The following is a 23,312-nucleotide window of genomic DNA, read 5'->3' as shown; positions in this document are numbered from 1 at the left end:
TTAATTAAAAAATTTATTTTTTTTTAAAAAAAAAATTTAAAAAAAAAAAAAAAAAAAAAAAAAAAAAAATAAAAAAAAAAAAAAAAAAAAAAAAAAAAAAATCTTGAAAGGCGTTGCACAGAAAAGAAACTTTTGATGTGTTGCAGTTTTTATTTGGGGGCCGTGCACCTGCTACAAATTCATGCCATTGACGATCATTGACGATCATTGATGATGGAGGAGGGAGTGTGTCTACCCAGAGGAATGCAAATGGCATTCAAAACGGATGCAGCGACCACAGCCGCTTTTGTGGCTCTGCATCTTCCATTTTGTATTATAATGATGAAGATTTTTCCGCTTTTTGTTGTCGACAGCTGTCTGTCCCACAGAGTGAAAGTGATAATGCCTGTCGCCCAACCCAAAAGCCAGAGAATCCCAAAGATTAGACACGCTTCTGTGGAATAATCTTCTGGCTGCGACTGCGAATGCGGAAGACCCGTAAATGACAGACAGATAGACACAACAAATGGATTTGGAGTGAAATAATCTAGCTAGCTGTAGAAATATATTTTAATTTCTCGAAAATTAAATCAAAGAAAATTTATTGCCATTTTGCATACCGAACAACAACAAAAAAACAACAAACTGCCGCCATTAGAAATGTGAAAGTTAACTTTTCCTTTTCGTTTTTTGTTTGTTATTTCTTCTGTGTGTGTGTTTTTTTTTTGTCTCAACGATTCTCCAGCTAATGAACTGTCTCAGTGTCTTGCTTGGCCATGATTTAGAGATTTAGCTGGTCTTGAATGGCAGTCGAATGGAGTTCGCTCAATAAAACACCATAAAATATGTGGGATAGCTTTGCTCTTACACTTGTTTCTTAGCACGATTTGCAGGTATATCCTTTGCCTTTGAGGAAGGGTTTACATCATCGACTCAGCGCACAGCACAACACAAGGACCTTCGACTGAAAAAATACTGTTGTGCCACCTTTTCGATTAGGGTTATGGCTGGTCGTTAGTTAGTTGCTGTTGGCAACAGCAGGAGCTCCTGGCTGTAACCAAAACAGCCACCAAAACAGTTCGCGGTTCGTGGCCCGACTGCTGGCCAACTGTGAGGGCTAACAGTGTTGTCCCAACCCCTAAATGGTGAGGTCCACTCACTCACACCCTTAGTGCGAGGCCACACTGCGTATGGTTTATATGCAAAGCAATACCCATGGGTCGATAGTTGTTTCCCTCTTGGTCGAGGGTTGAATCTTCGAGGGGTAGTTCCAACTATTTATTCTAGCACATGGCTGGGCGGGGACAGCTGTCTGTCTACGAGTGCGCTCTCCCTTTGTGTGCATTAGCTATGCTTTGTTGCCCTTCTGGCGGAGCCTCCTCCTCTTAGTTTAAGGCAAATTCAATTTGTACACAGAAGATGCTGCTCAGCGAAAGTGCAGGTCTTTCCCCTTTTGCAAGACAGTTTTGTAGTTTTCCATTTCCTGGATTATCGCTCTTAAGCGAACATCTCGCGGATACGATGAGTGTCACAGAAACCCAACACCGTGCAATGTGACACCCATACTTAGATATATCTGCCAGTAGATTGAATTTCATGCTGTTGATTACAGACTGACTCACACTGAGGGTTATCGGACAGGCGCTGCAAGTGCAATTTAGGTGGCAAACAATTGCTGCCTAGTCGGAGATAGATAGATACTCGTACAAGCATTCATGTGTGTATGCAAAAAGAGCATTAAAACTGCATTCCAAGCAACTCCGTTGCTCAAGAACCGCAAACAGTATGAGAGCCAGACTCCGCGACGAGACTCCCGAGGCTTGCGGGCATACCCATAGACAGACTTATAGACCGCGTAAGGCATAGAGGCGTGTAATTAGCGTGCAGCATTGGCAAAGTGAAACTAATGGGTTACCCGAACAGCATACACACATACAAAAAGAACAACAGAAACCTAGCGGCGGGTTGGGGGGCACACAGCAACAACAAAACAACAAAAGAACGGTAAGTAGCGTAGCAGTTCTTAAACCGTAAACCGTAAGCCATAAGCCGTAAGAGAATCCAAAGCAAAAGACGCAGAACAAGAGGTCAGTGCGGAGGCCAATCCACAGATATAACTCGTATGTAGTCGTACTGCTACGCGCACGAGTAGCATTCCCATTCCCAACCAAAGTCAAAACATTTTACAGTTGAAAAAGCAAAGCGTTAAATTACCATCCAAATTCATAGCCAATATAATCCACAAGGCTGTAACGATGTAAACTCTCTGCCAAGATCGATGTTTAGCTGCGGAATGTCGCCCCCAGGGAGCGCTGTTAACGAAGGATGGAAGCTAGGGCTCCAGCCACAGTCAAAGAGCTGCCAAGCTGCAGGCCGGGCCTGTTCTTGGTGAAATTTCGCTTCTATGGATAGATCGCTCTCTCTCCTTCTCTCTCTTTCTATATCGGGGTGTGTATGCTTGTTTGTGTATGTGGAATTTGCCAAGTGGTTTGGCTAGATTCTTTCAAGAGCATACCACCACGCAAATTTTCTGGTGGGCGTTTCACTTTTGCCAGCTTTCATTTCACTCTGGCCCCAAATCTGGCTTCAACGATCGAAGCTGTTGCACTGGATTCTGACACTGCATACTGCGCTTTTATTTGTAATAATATTTATTCCCCAATTTCGGGGACAGGCACCACACAGCACAAGCACAAGCACTCGGAAACGCTGGCAGTAAACACGCGCGAACTCCGGATTGAAGCGAAGAGCGACGCTCCAAAAACACGGTCTACAACGAACGACGAACGCAAAACAAGTGAAGAGTGTCGCCACCGCTGCCTGTCGATTGCTGTGTTTGGGGAGCTTAAGACGTCACAAGGTATGTTGGTAGAAGGTGTGACAGAGCCGGACAGCGCTCGGCTAAGACAAGCAGCAGATTAGTTGGGGGGAGAGAGAGAGCATTGCAATGCCTCACCTTGCCTAAATCAACCCTCTTTCTTCTGCTGTTTTCTCTCGTGTTTCTGCTGTCGATTGGAGAGAATACCCGACGCTGGCGCTGGCGCTGACGCCGACGCTGACTTTGACTGCAACTTCATTCGGTGGGGATCCATCTCAAACGCCCCGCGCTCCCCTCGCATTCCTGTGCATTGGCTTGGCTTTTGAAGCTACGTTTTGTTCTGATTCTCTTTTGGATTCTGCTTCTCCTCTGCATCTTTCGCGCTCGCTCTCCGTGGCACTGCTGCGAAATGCATTTCTCTCGAAGCATGCGACCCACAAAATGTGTGTTGCGGATGCTTCGGGCTTAGGCACAAGTGCTGTTCTTTGTGCGGGATTGTTCTTCTGGCTTTTAATTAGCCAAACACACATTTTAATTAAGTCCCAGTGCCACTAATTGATTCGGCAGTCTATCAGCAAAGCTGTCTTTGAGAATCCATTGACAAAGTCATTGGTATGTCTGCAGAGACCCCAAACTCTGAGTAAATCACATTAGAAGCGCCTGAGAAGCGGAACTGGTTTCGTCGAACCCACGAAAGGCGACCCAAACGAACCCAAAATACTCTAAATTATAGATTTTGCAGCAGAAGTCACATTAACATTCCACTAACATGAAACGGTTAACAGTATGTTAAGCAAACCGGCTGCAGTCCAGCTCTGTTGGCCTTAACAGCCGAGCTTAAAAAAAGCAAACTGATTCCAATAAATACCAGTTGCTGTTCAAGTTCAAAAGCGAATCCACAATAACAGTCGTTAAATACAATGTTTATTTATTTAGGGTGAGGCCACTTTCTGTCTCTCTTTCGCTTCACACACACAAACTCTATTGAAGTGAGAGCGCACTCGGGAAGGCCTTATGCTAAAATGTTATGCCCAACAGCTTAACAGAGTTTCTTAACAGAGTGGCTTTGCAGTGAGTCTTAACAGTGCAGCTTAGCTGTAAACCTAACAGAGTTTCGATTAACAGATTGGAAGTGGAACAAATCCCAAGGAATTTTTGAGTTTCGCAAAGTTTGGCACAAACGCAACAAATAAAACCTCAAAAATCTCAACGACCTGCAAACCTGGTTTCCATTTTCATTTTCATTCAATTCAATGCGAAAAACAAAAGCACATCCCACTAGCAGCAGCAGCAAAAACAACAACACGTTGGCGCCCCATACATGGGCTTGTCAGCTCGCGCAACCCCGTCTTGGGAGCTCAGAGTGGGGCAGGCACATCATCGGATCTGTTTGTAGTACGTACTCGTACTCGTACTCTTATTTATGAGCCAGGCCAGTAGTCGACTTGCCACATGTGGCAGGCAGCCAGGCAGACAGACAAACACTTGTTGCTCTCTGTGTATCCGTATCTCCCATCTGTCTCTGTAATTTGCATCAAGTGGCGGATTTTCTTTTCATTTTCTTGCTGATATTTTTTCTGTTTTCGGGTGGGCCCTGCCTGCTGTGACTTTGTTTTTGGATGGGGCAACGGGGCGTATGCGAAACAATGCCCATTAATCACTGGCAACTGCTGCTGTTGGGGCTGCCGTAATGCAAAACTCTAATTATCGCCACCATTTCAGCTGACGAAACTTCTCCGTGTATAGGTTTTTTTTTGGTCTATTTAATTTATTGTACAACGCGTTTCACGGCGCAGAGATGTTTGTGAGATGCCGAAACGGGGTCTTGCCTTGCAACTTTCCAACTGTCGTCAGCGTGCAGCTGCTTGGAATAACCAAAATGACACAGTGAAAACGAAAAATGTTAATAGAAAAATCTGTAAAATCTGATCATAGCTTCATAGTTGACTTTGCAGAACTAATCTTTAAAAGGTCCCCGAACTGCAAGCTGCAAGGCGTTAGACCTTCGGCTCTTGAAACCCAAGTTAGATGGCCTTGTCAGAGGTCTTCGGGTTGTGTGTGTCCCAATCTCCGTTTGTAAACGTGATTCGCTTAGAATAGATCTCCAGTCACGTACTCCATGTTCATGCAGTTGTCGGACGCTTGGCTGAATCGTGTTTAATCAGTAAAAACTGGAAAGTCCCCGCCCTGCCCCGGAAAGACTTTTACATATGCACAGACAGTAAAGAGAAGAAAGTGAGTAAATGGGTAAATATTTGTCCCGGGCATATGTCGCGATGGATTTGTGGTAAATGAATCAGTTTTTGCTGGAGAAGAATTGTGAATTTCTTTGGCATCATCCGACGTAGAGTTTATTATAATTAATTATGCATGGACCAGGCGATGTCTCATCGCGGTTATTATGGTTCGAGCAACGAACTCTCTAGGCCAGATTTGGCTCTGAAACTTTGTTACAGTGGAAGATACTCAAAGAGTCAACAAAAGACATTCGCAGGGGTAAGCAAATACTCTTGTTTGGCGTTCACTGTTTTTGTTTATTTATCAAAACATCATCCACACCCACACACACTTTGTTGTTGTTTTGTTTTGAGGGTGACACAGTTTTGTGGGCTGCCAAATTGTCCAGCATTGAACCATAAACAAATTGTAGAATGCTTCAGATGACACCAAAAGTGTATTCAATGTGAAACGATTGTGGCACCACCGAATGCATATCAATGAGTGTGGGGGAATTCGCCAAAGTCAAAGAAATTCCCCCAAAGAAAACCAAAAAGGGGAACCTGTTGCTGCTGCGCGGCTTCATTGGCATTCTTTGGATCAATCAGCTGCGTTCAAGCTGATCAATAAAACATAATTTACGTTGCAGTTTTCACATTGAAAATGTCACCTGCTATGCTAGCCATGAGACACGATGACGTGTTTAACTTATCTGTTGAAATTTTTTCAGCAAAAATGCTGATGAAGAGAGTGACAGAGCGACTCAAAGTTCAATGGCTGGGCCACAGCCACAACGAATGCATTCGCCTGGCAATTTGTCCAAGGGGGTAATCTGGAGCTGGGCCCACTGGCTTACAGGTTTTGACCAGCATCTCTTGCGTGTCTCTGCTTCTCCCTCTCTTCGGCATGGGCCATGAGTCATGGTAGCAGAGGAATGTTTATGGGGAAAAGTCCCCCAACACTGAATGGAGATAGCCAATTCCAGTCGCTGTCTATCTGTGGCTCTGTTCTGTCAACAACTGTGACTGCTGCACCCACAAATTATAATTATGTGTATCTAGGAGATACAAATTTACAATTACAGCACCCACGCAGACCAATTTTTGTGGCGCTGTGGGCGTGGGCACACAAATTACATGGCCAGCACTTTTGGGGGGCAACCACAACAATTGTTATGCAAAGAGGCTGCTGAGGGAGATATCCCTCTCTCTCTCTCTCTATCCGCAGAGATCAGAGATCTGTGAGATCATGTGAATGGAAATGGAAATGGAAAGTGGTCAACTCAACGCTGAGCTGCGGTGCAGTGTTTACGTCTGGCCCCTCCATCATTTTGCGCACCGCATAACTAACAGAGTTATTATGGTGATTTCTTCTTTTTTTTTGTTTGCTGAAACGGAAGACTCTCCATGTACACACGCGTCTTATTGTCGTATTACAGAATTGCACAGCGACGTAATCGTGGGACATACTTGACATGCAGTGTACTATATTTACTCGTGAATGTTTGCTGTTTATAGACTTGTATTTGCCTTTAATGAGGCCGGAAGAAATTGTTGGAATTGTTGCAACTGAAACTGAAACTGGCAGCCGCTTCAGCAATCCAAAGGCAAGCAAAGGCTGGGCCATAAACAGTAACCGCAAACATGTTGTTAAGAAATGCCCAAGCTGTAGAACGGGGCCTTCGATTTATCCAGCATTCACTTTCGTAATTCCCAATTTGTTAGTTTGCTAGTGCCAGTGCCCGACCTTTATTTGCTTTTGGCCGCTTTCTAACTGCACGGCAGCAGGCAGGCAGCCAAAGAGCTGTAAATTGGCAAAGAAGGGCGTTGAAAACAGCACCAGAAAAACTCTCGACCAACGATCGAGAAGTGCTATAAAAAAAGGAGAGCAAACCCCAGCTGAATTTCAACAGACACGAGTATGCGGTGGTTACAGTGAAGGTTCGATGGAGCGGAAACGAAAAAGGGTTAGTCCCAGTTATAGAACTTCCAGTTTACATCAAACGTAAATGTTTCTGTGCATTTGTTTCCTTACAGATTGGACGTGCTCGCATTTATCAGTGGCACAGCATTGTTTTCCTTTTTGCCCGCTATCAAATTGCAGTTATATTTGCTCTTATCAGTTTTTCCTTTCCAATTCCCCTTTCTTGATATTTGTACTTACATTTTGGAGGCCATTTCTGCTTTTCTGTTTATCTAAGTATGAATAATCCGAATAAATGGCCGCATATTTTGCAGCTTTAAATCAATCAGTTATCCACGCATATTTTACTCTCTTTATATCTATGCTAATCAACCGCTATTCACTTCTTTCATAATCATGTGGCCCAGCATTAGCTTTTCAACGCTTTCATATACAAATTAGCCAGGCAGAATTATCATTTTAGCCATGCGCCGGCCACTGTCAATGGCCTGTCTTTTGTGCACTTTCCCGGGGCAGCCCCGACACTTGCCACCTCCTCTACTTTTACTTTCCACAAGTTACACAGACACAGCACTGATGACTGCCAGCTGCAGTTGCAACGATCAATCACAAACAATCACAAATGTTGCACAACGCCAATCGATTTGGAGCACAATTAAGCGCGAAATATGCGATACGCGTTAATGGAGCAGCTCCACGTCTGAACGATCACGTTCGGTCGCGTTCGCCGGGCACTGGAAGACTGTTACCGATACCCGGCCGAGACGAAGCAAAGCTCAAAGCTCCGGAGGCGGCCCCAACAATAGCACGAAGTTCGGGAGCTTCGACCGAGTGCCGAGGGTCAGCAGCGGCACAGCACGAGCTTTCAGGCACTCAACAAAACAAATCTACGTAGGGAGAACACACCGCCGCCGCTCTTTTTTCCCTCAAAGCGGTAAACGACAGCTGTCCCAATTCCACTTTTCGTTTACTTTTCGCGTGAAACTTTATTGTTTTTACGAGTGAGTATACCTGGTACTTGATGGACTTGAAGGGTATACGGTGTCCGAGTGGAGGTATGCCACAAGGCAGAGCTCAATTTAGTATGAAAGAAAGGAAAAGATGTGACAAAACAAGGAACTCCGATTGATGATAAAACCCCAGGTTCCACGCATCTTCCATACACAGCTCATAGCCACGCCAGATCGCCGCTTTCAGTGTTACTTCTGGCCAGAGCATGCGAAAAAAAAAGTCGTAAAAGTGAAGAATTCCAGTCACGTTGGGGCCTGCTTCTGATGTACTCCATTACCTGGAACATGAGCCAGGGCCCCGAGAGAGACAAGCTTTGATGGCCTGCGGGGAGACAGCAAGCCAAACCAAACCGAAACTGTCCACATTAGAAAGTAAGCGAAAAAGTGAAGCAGAATGACGAGTCGAGTCGAAGATGTTCAATGAAATGGCTTTTTGCAGCTAAAGGGGAACCAGCTGTGTGGAAATTAACCAAAAGTGAGCATTTTTCTTGCCCAATTGTGGCTGTCCGAGAGTTGTCAGACAGGAAGACCAGAAGAGGCTCGATGCCGGCGGCAGCGGCATGTGAAAGTGCGCCTAGAATTGGCAGGGAAAATGGAAAATGCTCAGCGGCTGGACAGAGGTCTGGTCTGGCAACTTCCTGTTTGAAAATCTAGGCGGTGGGTCACTCCAAAAACAGATAAAGACAATTTTGCCGAACGGGTTTTGGCACTCTGCTGCTGCTGATTTGATTCTTTGGCAATTATCCTCAACTGTGTGTTGTGCGATAGAGTAAGAAACAGCTGTGTTGGATTTATCATGCTTTTAATAGTAAATTGTATATTTCAATCATACATATTGTTGGTTCCCCTCCGTTTATACATTTCCTTGAGCAGAGCTCTTTGCTGTTTGCTTGCAACTCTTAGTGTTTGATTTAGACAAGCTACTAACTTACTCGGTGCAAAGTTGTGATCTAAATATTCCTTTTGTTAGAAACGTTAAAATATTCTAGAGTTTTTGTTTGGGTAAGATAAAGTTATCGACACACACATACTCGCTCTCTCCGTTCTCTCTCTTTTTGTTGTAAAAGTGTTTGTTAGTTCCCATAGCTTTATTTTTGTATCACTCTACGGCTCAATATTTTATATTGGTGCGAGAAAAAGTGCATCGTTACTATATGTATATGTAAAGAGAGATTGTTTTGTATAACAAGTCCTGATCGGACACGATCTACATATTATTTATATATTTTATATTTATTCAAATTCAAAACAAGTTCACGACCAAGGCAAAAATAATGTATAACAGCTGCATTCAGATGCGCTTCAAAAAGGGGGGCTTTTGTTTCATTTATATTCTAGATAGTACAAATGGTTAAGAACTTTCCAGTTCGACAATCTCGACTCGGTGTAAGTATCCCTGATAGATTCATACCAGCCTTACTATAGGTATACCCTTAAAGCACAGCTCTGTTGGCCTATCATTGTGGGTATAGTATGTATAGATAATGGTTTTATTTATTTAAACAAAACTTGTGTGTAACTTAGGCAAACAAAATAACGAAAAAAAAGTTTCAATGATTTCTTGCACCGCTTTCGATGCTCGGTTGCTCGGTTTTTGAGATAGTTTAATTATTATATAATACACAATAAAATAAATATTAAACATAGGAGTAAGAAATAAGGGTTTTATTCATTCTGAAAATATTGTGATCTCTGCGGTCGTTCTATAGACACCCACCCACCCATCGTCATATCTTCCCTCTTTTATTGCTGGGGATGCGTATGGGAATGGGTGCCATAATATATTCACTAGACATTACTCGGCTCTTTAGTTTTTTGTTGCATTAAAGATCTACTACTGTGAGTGGGTCGGTTGTTGCTTGTTGTTTGCCGTTGTTTGCTGTTTTTGCTCTTTTGTAATTTCACTAAACTAATTTAAACATTTCATTACTTTCACACAATGCACTTAACAATTCGTCAGCAAAAAATCATCGTATCAAAGAGTCTGCATACGTTTTCCATACAAAATATAATCGTAATTAGTATTCATCTCCCCAAAACATCATCTTCCTCCTTCTCCTCCTCCTAGATCCATCCATCCGTCTATCCACCTGCTTAGGTTGAAATCGCATCGTTGAGCAGCGCATTCAGCTCACGAATGTGCTGGGCCTTGGATCCAGTGGCGGTCGAGGCGCTTGCAGCGCGTCCGGTATAGCTGTGGAGATTGAAGAATTCAACAGATTAGAGTTGGACTTAGTTCTGGTAGACTTCGGGGGTGAGTTCACATAACATTCGGCTCTTGATTCGGTTAGAAAACGTGCACTAAACAGTAGTTTCTATGTAGTTCTTAGACTTGGTTTTAGCACACAATTATGGGTAGATATGCTCAATGAAATGAAGGGGGTTAAAGCAGACGCAAAGTATTAGAAATACAAACGATTAGAAATGATAAGAGTAGAACACGTTCGAAGGTGCAGTTGGAATCCCAAAATACATTAAAATGGACTCCCAGGGGAAGGCTACAAGTATGCTATATCCGATTCACTGGATCACCTAAACATTGCAGAAACATTCGAGTTTCATTTCGCATTTCCACTAGCTTCGCTTTATCTCTAGTCTGTTGGCAGTGTGTGTCTGAGTGGGTGTGCAGGGTATTCGTTGTCGTATTTATACATCATGTTGGACAAGCACACACAGTTGATGGAACGATTTGGGTTAGACTATGCCAAGTATTAGCATTGGGGTTATCCCTCTTTAATCAAATTAAAAACAGAAACAAATGCAAAACGCGCGTGCTCCAAACGGAAATAGAAGTTAGAATTAGAAGGAGAAGTTGAGGTAAGTATATTAAGTATTAGTGTGTCTTTTGTTGGTTTTTGTGTGTGTTTGGGCGAACAAAAACATTCATGCCGAACAGCGCTTTGGGGGAAACAGAAACCAAGAAAGGGGTAGTACACGGGAGAAACAATCTCTGGGTGGAACGGAAACGTTTGAGAAACAAAAGACAAATGAGGAGTTAAGTTAAACAAAACTGAGAGACAGAAATAGATACAGAGAGAGTATTAATTTTGGTTTGGGCTACTCGCAAGGAGTAGGAGTAGGAGTAGGAGTAGAGTTATTATTTTGCAGATAGTAGATAGATTGTAATTAGATGGTTAATTGATAGATAGTTTAGTTTATAGTTGTTTAGTTTAGTTGTTTCACGCGCATCGAGTACTTTGCTTGCTTGCTTGCTAGTTTTTTTTGCTGTTGCTATGTTTAAAACGGTAGCTGCTGGCACAATCCCCACTTAGCTGTGGGGTTGCCTTTGCGCCCTCTCACCTAATTTTGCGTCCGGTTTTCGAGATGCGCGCACCCGGGGCGGCCGCATTGCCCGCGGGCCTATTGAAATCGTGTCGTACATTCTTTAGGTCAAAATGCTTGGCGGCATTGAAGTCGCCAGTGGCTGGACCACCGTCCGTCGAACCGTCACTCTTATTCGAGGCGAACATGCGGCTTAGCCAGGGTTTCGATTCGGTTTCGGATGCGGATTCATTATTAGTATGATCAGTAGTAGTAGTGGTAGTATTGGTTGTTGTTTTGGAGAAGGACATTGGTTCATCGCTTTGGCTGCAACAATAACACATACACAGAGAGAGAGAGAGAAAGAGAGAGAGAGAGACAAAGAGAGAGAGAGAGGATATGTTTTTGGTTTGGTTTTGGTTTTTCTTTGGGTGTTTTTCGTTGGTTTGGTTGGGGTCTTCTTGGGGTTTTTCTCGTTGGGTTTTTACGGGTTGTTTTTTTGGTTTTTGTTATGCCAATTGAATATCAAACGAATTACAATACATACGAAGTATTTACACAACGGATACGGATAAAGGAATATTAGGATAGATATTTGGGGGGTATCCAAAATAGACAAATAGCAAAAAAAATCCTTTGGTTTTTGCTCTTTTGCTCTTTTCGCAACAAATTTCGATTAGTAAAGAAGGAGAACTTAACAATAGAATCGGAATCAGAATTAAACGAGTAAAATCATAAATAAGAAGCCATGCAAAGTAAGGATGGAAAAATGGATGACTAAAAGATATGCTAAAAACGATGAACATAGAAATATCAAAAGATATTTGTATAATATTTCGAAATGCGATAAAAGTATGCGGTGAAGTGAAGCCAATTATTTGTAGTGTGGAATCGCTGGGTGACCAATTAATGTCTGAATATCATTTTGCAATCTTTGAAGGTGACAAATGTTCAATTCTTGAAGTGCTTTTCGGTGGGTTGGGTGGACATGCTCATCCAAAAACGAAAAGAAACGAGAACGGTTCGAAGCGGTTTTCAGTGTTCAATGTGTGTGTTGGAGTGAAGTGTGTGGAATGTACTTCTAGGTCTAAGAAGTCTAAGTCTAGCTACTAGGATACAGAGATAGAGAGAAGCCTCAGCTTTGGGAAGATACTTATGTGAGTAAATCATAGTGAATAACAGCTAAAGGCATGACGAGGAGTGATACTGGTGATAGCAATGTGAGTGTGAGTGAAAAAGTGTGGAGAAGAAAGTCAAATCAAATGTTTGGTTAATGCAAAAAGAGTGAAACAATAGCAAAAGTATAGCAAGATAAGAGAATCGAGGAAGAGTGCACGATGAGAGAGAGAGAGAGAGAGAGAGAGTGGTGCACTCTAGGGACAGAGAAACGTAGAAAATAAGTAAGAGAAACAGAGACAGAGAGAGAGAGAGAGTGTCTACCCAAGAGAGCAATGGGGGCTGGTTCGGTGGGGGGTTTCGGGTTGGTCGGGTCGGGTCGGGTCGGTTCGTGTATCTTTCTTTGCTTAAAGTTTAGCCCCTGGCCCTGGCACCTACCTGACATCGCGACTGTGGTTGAGTGCGGTGAGGAAACGGGGCTGAACATAGGTCCAGCTGCCCTGGTTCTTGTGCTCCTCCTGGGCCCAGACCAGCTCGGCGTTCTTGTACAGATTGGCCTGCTCCTTGACTAGATCGAAGGGGAAGGGCGAGATCTAAACGGAGAGGAAAAGATAACGATCTTTAGCAATGCCCTTAGAGGTAACAGCATTCCTGGACTCACCTGCTCCACACGCAGAATGGCAACGTCACTCTCCAGCTGCTTCTCGGCACGCATTTTGGTCAGATCGTAGTAGACGCGACCCGAGCAGAAGACAACCTTCTTCACGCTGCCGGGATTCTGGCCAGCCGGTCCATTGTCTGGGATGATGCGCTGGAATTCGCTGCCCTCGCTCATCTCGCTGAAGGGGCTCTTGGCCTCGGGGTGACGCAGCAGCGACTTGGGCGTGCACAGAATCAGGGGCTTGCGGAAGGGCAGCGCGATCTGGCGACGCAAGATGTGGAACAGGTTCGCGGGCGTCGTGCAGTTGGCCACAATCCAGTTGATGTCGTGCAGCTGGCGGACAGCGAACTCATCCGACTCGGGGGGGAAGTAGTCGGGATCGTCGGAGCTCATCTGCAGGAAGCGCTCCACGCGGCACGACGAGTGCTCGGGGCCCATGCCCTCCATGCCGTGGGGCAGCAGCATGACCAGACCCGACTGGCGCACCCACTTCGACTGTCCGCTGGAGATGAACTGATCGATGATGGACTGGGCCGTGTTGCTGAAATCTCCGAACTGTGCCTCCCACAGCACCAGCGCATTGGGATTGGTCATCGAGTAGCCGTGCTCGAAGCCCAGCACCGCGTACTCCGACAGCGAGCTGTTCGACACGGAGTAGGGCGCCTGATCGGGGTACATGTGCTGCAGCGAGTTGTAGGTGGCCTTGTCCACCAGCTGATGGTGCAGCACGTGGTGACGATGCGAGAAGGTGCCGCGCTCCACATCCTGTCCGGACAGACGCACATGGATGCCCTCCTTCAGCAGCGAACCGAAGGCCATGGCCTCACCCAGCGCCCAATCGGTAACCTTCTCATCGACCATGTTCTTGCGGGCAGCCAACACACGCATGAGACCCCTAGAACGGGAATAAAGATGCAATTAGGGGACGTCCATAAAAGGATCTTTCTGCAGCGGCAACTCACTTGTGGATCACAAATTCCGCGGCATTGGGTGGTGGCATGGAGAATCGGTTGCCAATGTGAATCAGTGTCTCCTCCTTGACGCCAGTGGGTGCCACCTTCAGGGGGTCCTTGCCCTCGAAGAAGCCAGACCAGGGCGAGTCCAACCAATCCTTGTACTTAACATGAGTCTCGGTTTTGGCCAGCGCAAAGGCCTCCTCGCAGATGTTCTCGTACTTGGCGGCCACCGATTTGACCTCCTCGCCGGTGACGGTGCCCTCGGCAATCAGCTTGTCAGCGTACAGATCCAGGCAGTTCTTGTGCTTCCTGATCTTCTGGTACATGAGGGGCTGCGTGAACATTGGCTCGTCGATCTCGTTGTGTCCGTTGCGACGATAGCCGACCAGATCGATGACACAATCCTTGTGGAACGTGGCACGCCACTCGGCAGCGACCTTGCACACGTGCATCACGGCCTCTGGATCGTCGGCATTGACATGGAAAATGGGAGCATTCACCACTCGTGCCACGTCCGTGCAGTAGGGGGAGGAGCGGGAGAAACGGGGATCGGTGGTGAAGCCAATCTGGTTGTTGGCCACCACATGGATGGTGCCGTGGGTGGTGTAGTCGGGCAGATCCGACAAGTGCATCGTCTCGTAGACCACGCCCTGGCCGCAGAAGGCGGCATCGCCGTGAATCAGAATGGACATGACCTTCTTGCCCTCCTGGTCGCCGCGGTAGAACTGCTCGGCGCGGGTCTTGCCCTGCACCACAGGGTCGACAGCCTCCAAATGGGAAGGATTGGCCACCACAGCCAGGCGGATGTTCTTGTTTGTCACGCGATTCAGACGCTCAATGTAGGTGCCCAAATGGTACTTGACATCGCCAGAGCCCTAAGGAGGAAAGGGGAAATCGTTAGAGTCTGATCTGCAGAGGATTTGGGTGGTGCGTGGTGGTGTACTCACATCATCGGCAGCCTCCAGGCCAGCAAACTGGGTGAAGATCTGGTTCAGTGGCTTGCGGCAAACGTTGGCCAAGGTATTGAGGCGTCCACGATGGGGCATGCCCATGATAACAGACTCCACGCCGAGCTCTGTGGACACATCGATGATCTCCTTGAGGGCTGGGATCATGATCTCGCAACCCTCCAGACCGAAACGCTTCTCCGACGAGTACTTCTTGGCCAGGAAGGCCTCAAAGCCAGTGGCGCGTGTCAAACGGGCCAAGATCAAACGCTTCTCCTCGGGCGAGAAGTTGAGCACGCCGGGAGTCTCAAAGCGCTTGCGGATCCAGTTGCACTGCTCCAAAGAGTTGATGAACATGAACTCCACGCCGATCTTGTTGCAGTAGACATTCTCCAGGCGGTTTAGGATTTCCCTAGAGGAGAAAGGAAATTCAATTTCAATTTTGTGTGGGGAGTTTCATTTCAGTTACTTACTTGAGTGGCAGCGAGGCCTCATCGCCACCAATGAAGGTGGTGCTGGGCAGCTTGAACTGCCGCTCCATGTCCTGTTCGCCTGTTTTTATATAGGGTTGGGGATTGTTTAACATATATTAGTATATGTGCTGTTCTTGGTGTATATAGAAGGAGTGTGATTGTTGGGGGAGTTAGTAATTTGTAGGCGGAAAATGTTTTGGTTTTGAAATTCGGAGTGTAATGATTTGTTGCTTCTAAGTAGAGTATATTGTGGGGTTTGTTTGGTGTACAGACAGATAAACATGCTCATCATCACGGTTCTCTCAACTGGCACTCATTTATTCGATTATGGCTGGGAGAGACACGGCATGCATGGGAAAGAAAACTTCAAGTTAATTGATTAATAAACCCCCCGATCCTACGACAATCACGACTATTCTTTCCCCCTCACTTCACTCAACTTTCAATCAACGAAATTAGCATGCAATAATCTACATATACGTGACATTCCTATAAGGTATACTCGAGGTGTTCTCTACTAGGGGTATGTATATTTGTCTATCACGACATTCAAGTAACAACAAATTACACATTAAAAATAACAACAAAAATGTAACACAAATTGTTTTGGCAATATTTAAATGTATATATATAAGTATTATATATAGAGTAAATGTAATATAGAGGCGCATATTTACTTGGTTCTATATATCATTTTTTTGGTACATTTTGTTTTTTTTTTTTGTTGGTTGGTGAGGTCGATTTTGATGTCAAGGAGAAGTGTATGCGTGAGAAAGATAGAAAACGTCACTACCACAACGTACAGTAGAGTACATAATCGTATTTTCATTTGGGAAACTTAAGGACTAAACGTACAGGACACAGGGATCACATTTTTGGGTATTTACAACACAAAATTGAGGGACAGAGAGAGTTAATAAAGTAACTAAAAATGGGCTGCTTGGGGCCACAGGCTCGTTTAGGGTGTGGGTGGGACGTTTACTTACCGAAACTGAAATTAGCGTAAATGGTTTTCGTCGAGGAGTTGCCAGGCAATTCTGGTGAATTAATTTCGAGTGGATCGAGGTGAGCAATATTATGTCCTCGGATCTAACGTGTGTGAGTATTGTTGGTTGGGTTTGTGTGTGTGTGTGTGTGTGTTTGTGGTGTGTGTGTTTGTGGGTTTGTTGGTATTAACAATGTTTTTTGTATTCGTTTTTTGGTTTTAGATTTTTTCACACACAATACACACACAGATATAATTATACAAAAAGAGAGAGAATTTCGAATTGTTGGTTTTAACGTTTTGTTGTTGTTGTTGTTGTGGTTTTTCGAGTTTTGATTGCAGTTTGTTTCGATTTTTGTTACATTTAGCGGTTAGGAAGCGTTTTTAGGTTATTATATATATATAAAAATAAATGGAAAAAGAAAAGATAAATCAATTATAATTTGTAGACTGGCAGAGAGAGAGAGAGAGAGAGAGAGTGGCCTAAGAACTAAACAATTAAAAACAAAAAGCAAAAACAAACAAACACAAATTAAAGCGAGACACTAAAAGCTGCCACAAAGGAGATCGATCTTCCAGTCGGTACAATGAGGCTGTGGGTTGTGGATCGGTGGATGGAGGATGGAGGATTGTTAATCAATATTCAACGCAGCGAACAACAGGGTGCACAAAGAAAACAGAGATATAGAGAGGGAGAAGTGTTGGATAGGGTGAGAGATCGAAAAAGGTATAGAATAACTTTTGAACTGAGTGAGTGAAAGCCATACACCAAAGGATATATTACTTACACTTATGCGATAAACTCAAACTAGACTTAAACCAGAACCTAACGCATAAACCGGAATGGATCTACATACAGATATAAGTAAGTAAGGATTTGCTATGCCCTGATTATGGTTGGTCCCTGCTTTCATCAACTCCGAATTTCACTTAACATTCTCTTCAGTTAAATGTTAATTTGAAAAGCACTCTTAAAATATATGAACTTTAAGGGTGTGCGGTTTGTGATTTAAGTGTGAATGATTGGGTATTGGATATAGTGCAACATTTGGTTGGGTTAAATGACAGAGAGACAGTGAGAGGTTGGTGGTGGAGGGAGAGTTTTTTGTAAAAGAGAATTTACCAAACAAAAACCCAGAGTGCTGCCGTAGCACATCTTCGTTAGCACGACGTGCTAGACCATCCTTGCAAACGGTTTTTTCGCGCGTTAAGATTCCAAGCGGATCCACTTCAGATGCCAAATGACCACGTGACTATATATGGTGCGTACATATCATAGATATAGATTGATTGATTGATTGATTATAATGATGGTGTATAAAGGGAGGAGCAGCAGTAGGGTTATCATGTGTACTATACAAAATCAGCTACAAATCAACAAAATATCAAACTAAAAGGTTCCAAATATTAACACTGTCACTGGCTCTTAGCTAAACATCGTATCCCGAACGCGGGGATAATTGTATCATTGACTAAAACTAAACTTAATTACATGAAAATATTGAAACCCGCAACAAAAACTACTGAAAATGACAGCCCAAAGTGACAAGAAATCAAATGGAAATGGAAATGGAAACAGAAACATAAAGGCCAAAACTACTCGTGAATGGAATAACCCAAAATGGATTGCTATATGGAATGTGCGATTCCCCACATAGAACATATCTTACAAAATAAAATCAAATATCAAATATCGCATGGGATGGTTTTGTGGATGGTTGGGGAGCTAAATGCTTCTACTTTTGTGTACTGAATACTCGAAATGATCTGGATTCTGGAGAACAAAAATGAACACACATAACAGGGGTTGGGTTGGGGGTTTGGGGTTTGGGGGGTGAAGGCAACGGAAACTCTCTAATAATCCATAAACATAAACATTCAACTGAACCTAAAACGAAACAAAAAGCGACGCCAGCGAATAACATTTCACTGTGCCTCTAGCGTTGTCTGAGCGCTGTGGCTGCTGCAATCTCAACTGGGAGAGTTGTCTCGACGAGGCCCAGCACGAACCGACGTACCTGATAGCTCCTGATGATGGCCTGCACAGCCAAATGATCATCGATGGTCTTGGAGTCGGGCGCAGCTCCGGCCACGGCACCGCCACCCAGATTGAAGGCCGTCAGAGGCAAGGTGTTGGCCTGCACGGGCGCTAGGTTGGGGGGGCTCGTGTACGTGTTGCTGCGGAAGTAGGCATCCCAGGACTGTCAAGTAATCATAAATATGCATTAGAAGGTGCTGTCTAAGGATTGTAACAGTCACTTACTGTATGCACAGAGGCGGGATCACGCAGCCAGGCGTTGTACATCTCCTCCACATAGGTTGCCGTGCTGCCATTGGCAAAGGGTTCGGCCGCAGCCGAGTTGTAGGTACGCACCGCCGCGGCAGCTGTCGCCTTGGCCAGCTGCAGGCAAATGGAATGTCAGTATTGCTATTTGTATGTCCGCTAAAGCTTACCTTTTGGCTGGTGCCGCTCTTCAGCAGCCATGTGGCAAAGTTCCTGTGCGCCATTGGCGACAACGCCAAACTGAAGGCTGTATGTGCTCTATGCATTTTGTAGCTTTACAAAATAGAACTGCAAATGGAGTAGAGCAATAATCATTAGCAAACAGATACAGATACATATTTCAACACTGATTAATCGATTGCCTTGTTGGCTTTGTTTCTGTTTGTTGACAAACAAGGCACGTAGGAGCCAGCAGCGCCCCCGTCAGCAATCAGCCTCTGTCTGGCTGCTGTAAGTGCCCTGATAAGATAAGGTTGTCCCCAGAAGAGTAGTTTTTTGTACGTCATGGTCATGTTCTAAGTGTGTCACACCCGATCAAACGATAAAAAGTAACCCAATGAATACTTGTTGCCAGCCGAGACAGCCAGCGGCTCTTATGAAATTTACGCACAAAACAAGTTGTGGTGAAGCACACGAGAGACAGAGAGAGAGAGAACCCGGGGGGTAATTTACATACGAGTCCCCTATGGACTAGTAATGGAAACTCGGGCAGCACACACGTGACGCTGACAACTATGGCTGGCTGGCTGGCAGCTGACTCTCCCGCTGCTGCTGCTGCTGCTCCGACAATGACGTCAAACTCTGGCGTGGGCTGCTCTGTTTTTTAGGCGGGTTGGGCCTTCGTCTTTTTGATAAGCAGCCAAAAAACAAATATACTAAGCAATAAAGATACTTTGCCCCTTTTCTGTATGTTCAAGGGGAATGCGAAATGGGGAATGGTGAAATGCTTGCCGTTTATATACTTCTCGGAGGAGAGCAAAGAGAGAGAATGTTGCCGCTTTTTGCGCAGTTTTATTTCGTTTGCAACTTAATCAGTCTTGCTGAATATTTGCCCGTTAAATAAAACGAAAAACGAACGTTTGTTTGCTCATCGTGAGCATTCACCTGCTTTTTTTTTGGGGGGGGGGGAAACGAGTTTACGGAGCGGACAAGGCAAAGGGAGCGAAAGATAACGTCAAATGTGAATGTCCCGAGGTTGGTCTGGCGTGAGGCATAATAAATACTTGCGAATCATGACTAAACATATGGCCCCAGTAGACGAGTAACTGTCGTAATACCAGAGCATATATATAGATGCTTGCTGGAACCAGATCAGGCCATGCAGACAGTGCTATCAGCGAATGGTGCTGGAAGTTGCCACAGACCCCAAAATATTGTCATATTATTAATGAAATTTTGATAAGGCAGCGCGTGCGGATGTCGTAATTGAATATTTGAGGTCTCTAATCAGCTGCTTTATGCAAAAACAAATCCACCCAAGGAGGAAACGCAGAATTTGTAGTTTTCGAAGGCGTGGTCTGGGTCACATGCTCTTATCAGAGCAGGGAGGGGAGGGTCGGTCTCGTCTCCTGCCTTGCCAGACAAATTTGCTGAGTGATTACAAAACGATTGGAGGGAGGGCAGACCGAAGGTAAACCGGTTTCAGCCGGTGGCCAATGTGAAACATTTGAAAGTGCAGGCAGGCACTTCAATTCGATTCGATTACAAAACAGATCTAACAAACACGATTATACGTGTGCATGTATGTGTGGGTGCATACAGACAACATCTGGGTTCGTGCACAGATACCGTTAAAGCTAATTCAATTTTGCGTCGTTAAGTGCCGTTATTTATCTAGTTGCTGGCATTTTACACAAACTGTTTTCTCTTGCAATTATATTCTGCTCAGAAATGAACGTTGACGTCGTCGTCGTCGTCGCCGCTCGCTCGTTGCTCGCTGCTTGCTGGCTGCCGTCGCAGCTGACGCAAACGCTGCCGCTTTGGTTACGAAAACATTATTACATAAGTGCAAAAAACGAAGAAATATAGAGATGAATATTATGCGGTGTATGCCCTGAAGCTGATTCCTCCCGATCCGATGCTAATTGGTGTGAAATAACACTCTCCATTTGCCGGCGATAGCGATGAGGTTGCACTTGACACCCCACCGCTACCCCATTTGGAGCGTGACTCGTGGAAAATTCATTCAAAATATTACACTGTCCTACTAATAATGTACACTGCACTGGGGGAATACACCACGAATCTACGTTTATATGTACGCATTATATACTGTGTGCGGATTGCTCCAATAAACCAACCGAATATATAATACTCGTCGCGACGTATCTGACAGATACGTTTGTTCGTGTTGAGTGCTGCGCGTCGACTGCGAACATTCGGCCCACCGACAGGGAGATACATTTTAGAAATCGAATTTGTCGGCTGTCTCTTCTCGTTTTGCGTTTTTTTTTTCGTTCAAAGCGAACGGCAGGAAAGGAAAACAGAGAGCGCCGTGTGATAAAAAACACACAGACACAATGGGAACACACAGAAAATGGGCACATGACACTGCAAAACCGCATCTGTATGTGTGTGTGGGTGGGTGTACAGCAGTGTAAAAGGGGGTATGGCCCGTCAGTGCTGATAAGAATCCAGGTATCGCATATACAACTTCCTCTACTTATCTCATCGGTGCTAGCTGTCACTCTTTGTCGCCGTCTTTCTTCTTGCATATTCCCTACTCTCGCTCTCTGCGCTCTTCCCCTATTTATAGCTAGAATTTTGTTTACAACAAACCAAAGTCCGCCCGCTTGTCGTCAGCCGGTCGCCTTTTCAAAAGAGCCGCCCACACAGGCCATGAGAGAGGAAGAGAAATACATTAATTCTGCTGGTTAATAATAAAGAGTGTATCGATTACCCCCTCCCCCGGTTAATTAACAACATTTTCAAGTTCATACACGCGCTTGGCATTGGCTTATCAATTTTAAGGCTCATGCCTCACAGGTGCGGAATTCCAGACACTCAATCGATAAAGCAAGTCTACGCTTAGCCGGGACAGCAACCAACCTGCAACTGCATTTCATTGAGGCGCCAAGCTAGACGAGCCCCCTACAACACACAGCTGGCCATCGTAACAGAAGAGGAAGGCCAAGGAGAGTTGGGGTAACAGCAGAAAGAGAAACAAGAAGAAGAGAGCAAGGAGGCACTGAGTGAGAGAGTGTCAGCAGCTGCAAAGCTCAAAAGCTGACACTGGAAGGCCAAGAGAGAGAGAGAGAGAGAGAGAGAGAGTACTGCAATAATGCACTGATCTGGGACTATCAAACCCTTTGAATCATCATTTTAAGAGTCATAGGCTACATAATAACGTATGTAAACGACAGCAACAACTTGTTATGCTTCCCCTCATTCTCCGCACCAACAACAAAAGCTAACTGTGCCGCGCGCTTTCTTCTTCGAGTTGATTGATGATTCACTCACGCGAACGCAGAAAAAGCACACGCGGCAATTGGAAGGGGAGGGGAACGCACAGTTATTGCGTCATAGATGCAGCAGACGCGAAATTATTTTTACAAATTTACATGTGACGTAGCAATTTGTGGGCGGAGACAGACAGCAACTGCAGACAGTGGGAAACTCATTGGGAAATTTCACTTTTTATGCGATTAGCAGGCGCAAGCGCATATTGAGGCTACACCGCCCACCTGCACTCGTGTTATATAAGAACAGTCCTTTGTCAGGGCCAAAAAAAAGGCTATGTATAAGGGAATCAATATGTTTTATGGTATCCAGGGAATTTCACAGACTCCCGAGGAATGCTGACCACGCGGTTGACACTGAATGGGACTCCACTGGTCATAAATTCCAGGAACTTCATACGAAAAGCGAAAGCGGGGAAAGAAATGAGAGCACCTGCATGTCCACTACTCTTTACATTACTGTCACAGACACATACACTATAAAACGTTGCACGCTGCACTTTTTGTTAAATATGCACTTAATATAATTAAATTACTTAAAATTTAAAACATATTTACGTTTTTACCAGAGTGACCGCGGAGTTATCGATACAATATACCGTCAGGGCTTCGAAAATATACCGAAATATACTTTTTCATTTTCTAAATATACCGTAAAATGTACCGTGGACATACAATTTTTTTATTTAAATTAAAACGTATCAAACCCATATTATTTCTCTCCTTTCTTCAGTCCTGTCTATAATTTTGTGTGAAATCTGTTTGATATCTTCTCAAAAATGTGTTATCTTCTCAAATATACCGTAACATACCGAGCAATTGTCGAAATAAACCTATATAAACCGATAAGCAAAAAATATACCGTCGACTCGATTTCGACGATTTACAGCTGAAACCAGTGTGACCTCGGATTTGTTGATCAAATATACCTGCCAAATACATCATAATATACCATCTGCTGCTTTAAAAGTATATAGGATACTAAAAGCAGTCACCAGGTGGAGCTAGAATGGCGTGTATTTATTAGATGTAGACAGCGTCTGGCAAATTTCGACCTGTTGCTTGTTTAATTTAAAATAAGTTTATAAACATTCGGATTATACAAATAAGTTCGTTACCTTTAAATCTGTGTGAAAATCGAGTGTGTACCGCAGTTGAGCGAGTTTTTGGTGAAGTATCAGCGTGCAATAAAATAAACTAAGTTGAACTCGGGCTGCCGTTAAA

The 23,312-nt window shown here is 44.5% G+C and overlaps 2 protein-coding genes across 7 annotated transcripts in view; both read right to left on the bottom strand.

Annotated features, from left to right (window-relative positions):
- LOC117587154 (pneumococcal serine-rich repeat protein-like) overlaps nucleotides 1–2,765 on the bottom strand; it is a 10,232-nt gene extending 7,467 nt beyond the window's left edge. The window contains exon 1 of the mRNA XM_034277659.1: nucleotides 2,194–2,765. The gene's annotated coding sequence lies outside the window, so the exon portion shown is untranslated. The remainder of the gene's footprint in view (nucleotides 1–2,193) is intronic.
- A 6,992-nt stretch (nucleotides 2,766–9,757) lies between these two features.
- Nucleotides 9,758–22,583, bottom strand: LOC117586979 (2-oxoglutarate dehydrogenase, mitochondrial). 6 transcript variants are annotated; one of them, XM_034277370.1, is made up of 13 exons: nucleotides 20,931–21,037; nucleotides 18,801–18,918; nucleotides 18,610–18,747; nucleotides 18,365–18,547; nucleotides 16,348–16,450; nucleotides 16,039–16,044; nucleotides 15,362–15,440; nucleotides 14,889–15,300; nucleotides 13,948–14,816; nucleotides 12,986–13,880; nucleotides 12,763–12,917; nucleotides 11,248–11,535; nucleotides 9,758–10,141 (listed from the first exon to the last, which is right to left on the bottom strand). In XM_034277370.1, the coding sequence occupies exons 2-13, from the start codon at nucleotides 18,894–18,896 to the stop codon at nucleotides 10,042–10,044; spliced, it is 3,324 nt and encodes a 1,107-aa protein (XP_034133261.1). In that variant the 5' UTR covers nucleotides 18,897–18,918; nucleotides 20,931–21,037; the 3' UTR covers nucleotides 9,758–10,041. The 6 variants fall into 6 exon arrangements, with proteins under 6 accessions (XP_034133261.1, XP_034133260.1, XP_034133259.1 ...); XM_034277369.1 differs by lacking the exons at nucleotides 16,039–16,044; nucleotides 16,348–16,450; nucleotides 20,931–21,037 and adding exons at nucleotides 17,470–17,599; nucleotides 22,565–22,583; XM_034277368.1 differs by lacking the exons at nucleotides 16,039–16,044; nucleotides 16,348–16,450 and adding an exon at nucleotides 17,470–17,599.
- Between the last annotated feature and the right edge of the window lie 729 nt (nucleotides 22,584–23,312).

Source organism: Drosophila guanche, unplaced genomic scaffold (assembly GCF_900245975.1).
Source record: "Drosophila guanche unplaced genomic scaffold, DGUA_6, whole genome shotgun sequence".
Taxonomy (NCBI): Eukaryota; Metazoa; Arthropoda; class Insecta; order Diptera; family Drosophilidae; genus Drosophila; species Drosophila guanche.
The sequence above is the reverse complement of the archived record's forward strand: the minus strand, read 5'-3'. Positions and strand labels throughout refer to the sequence as shown.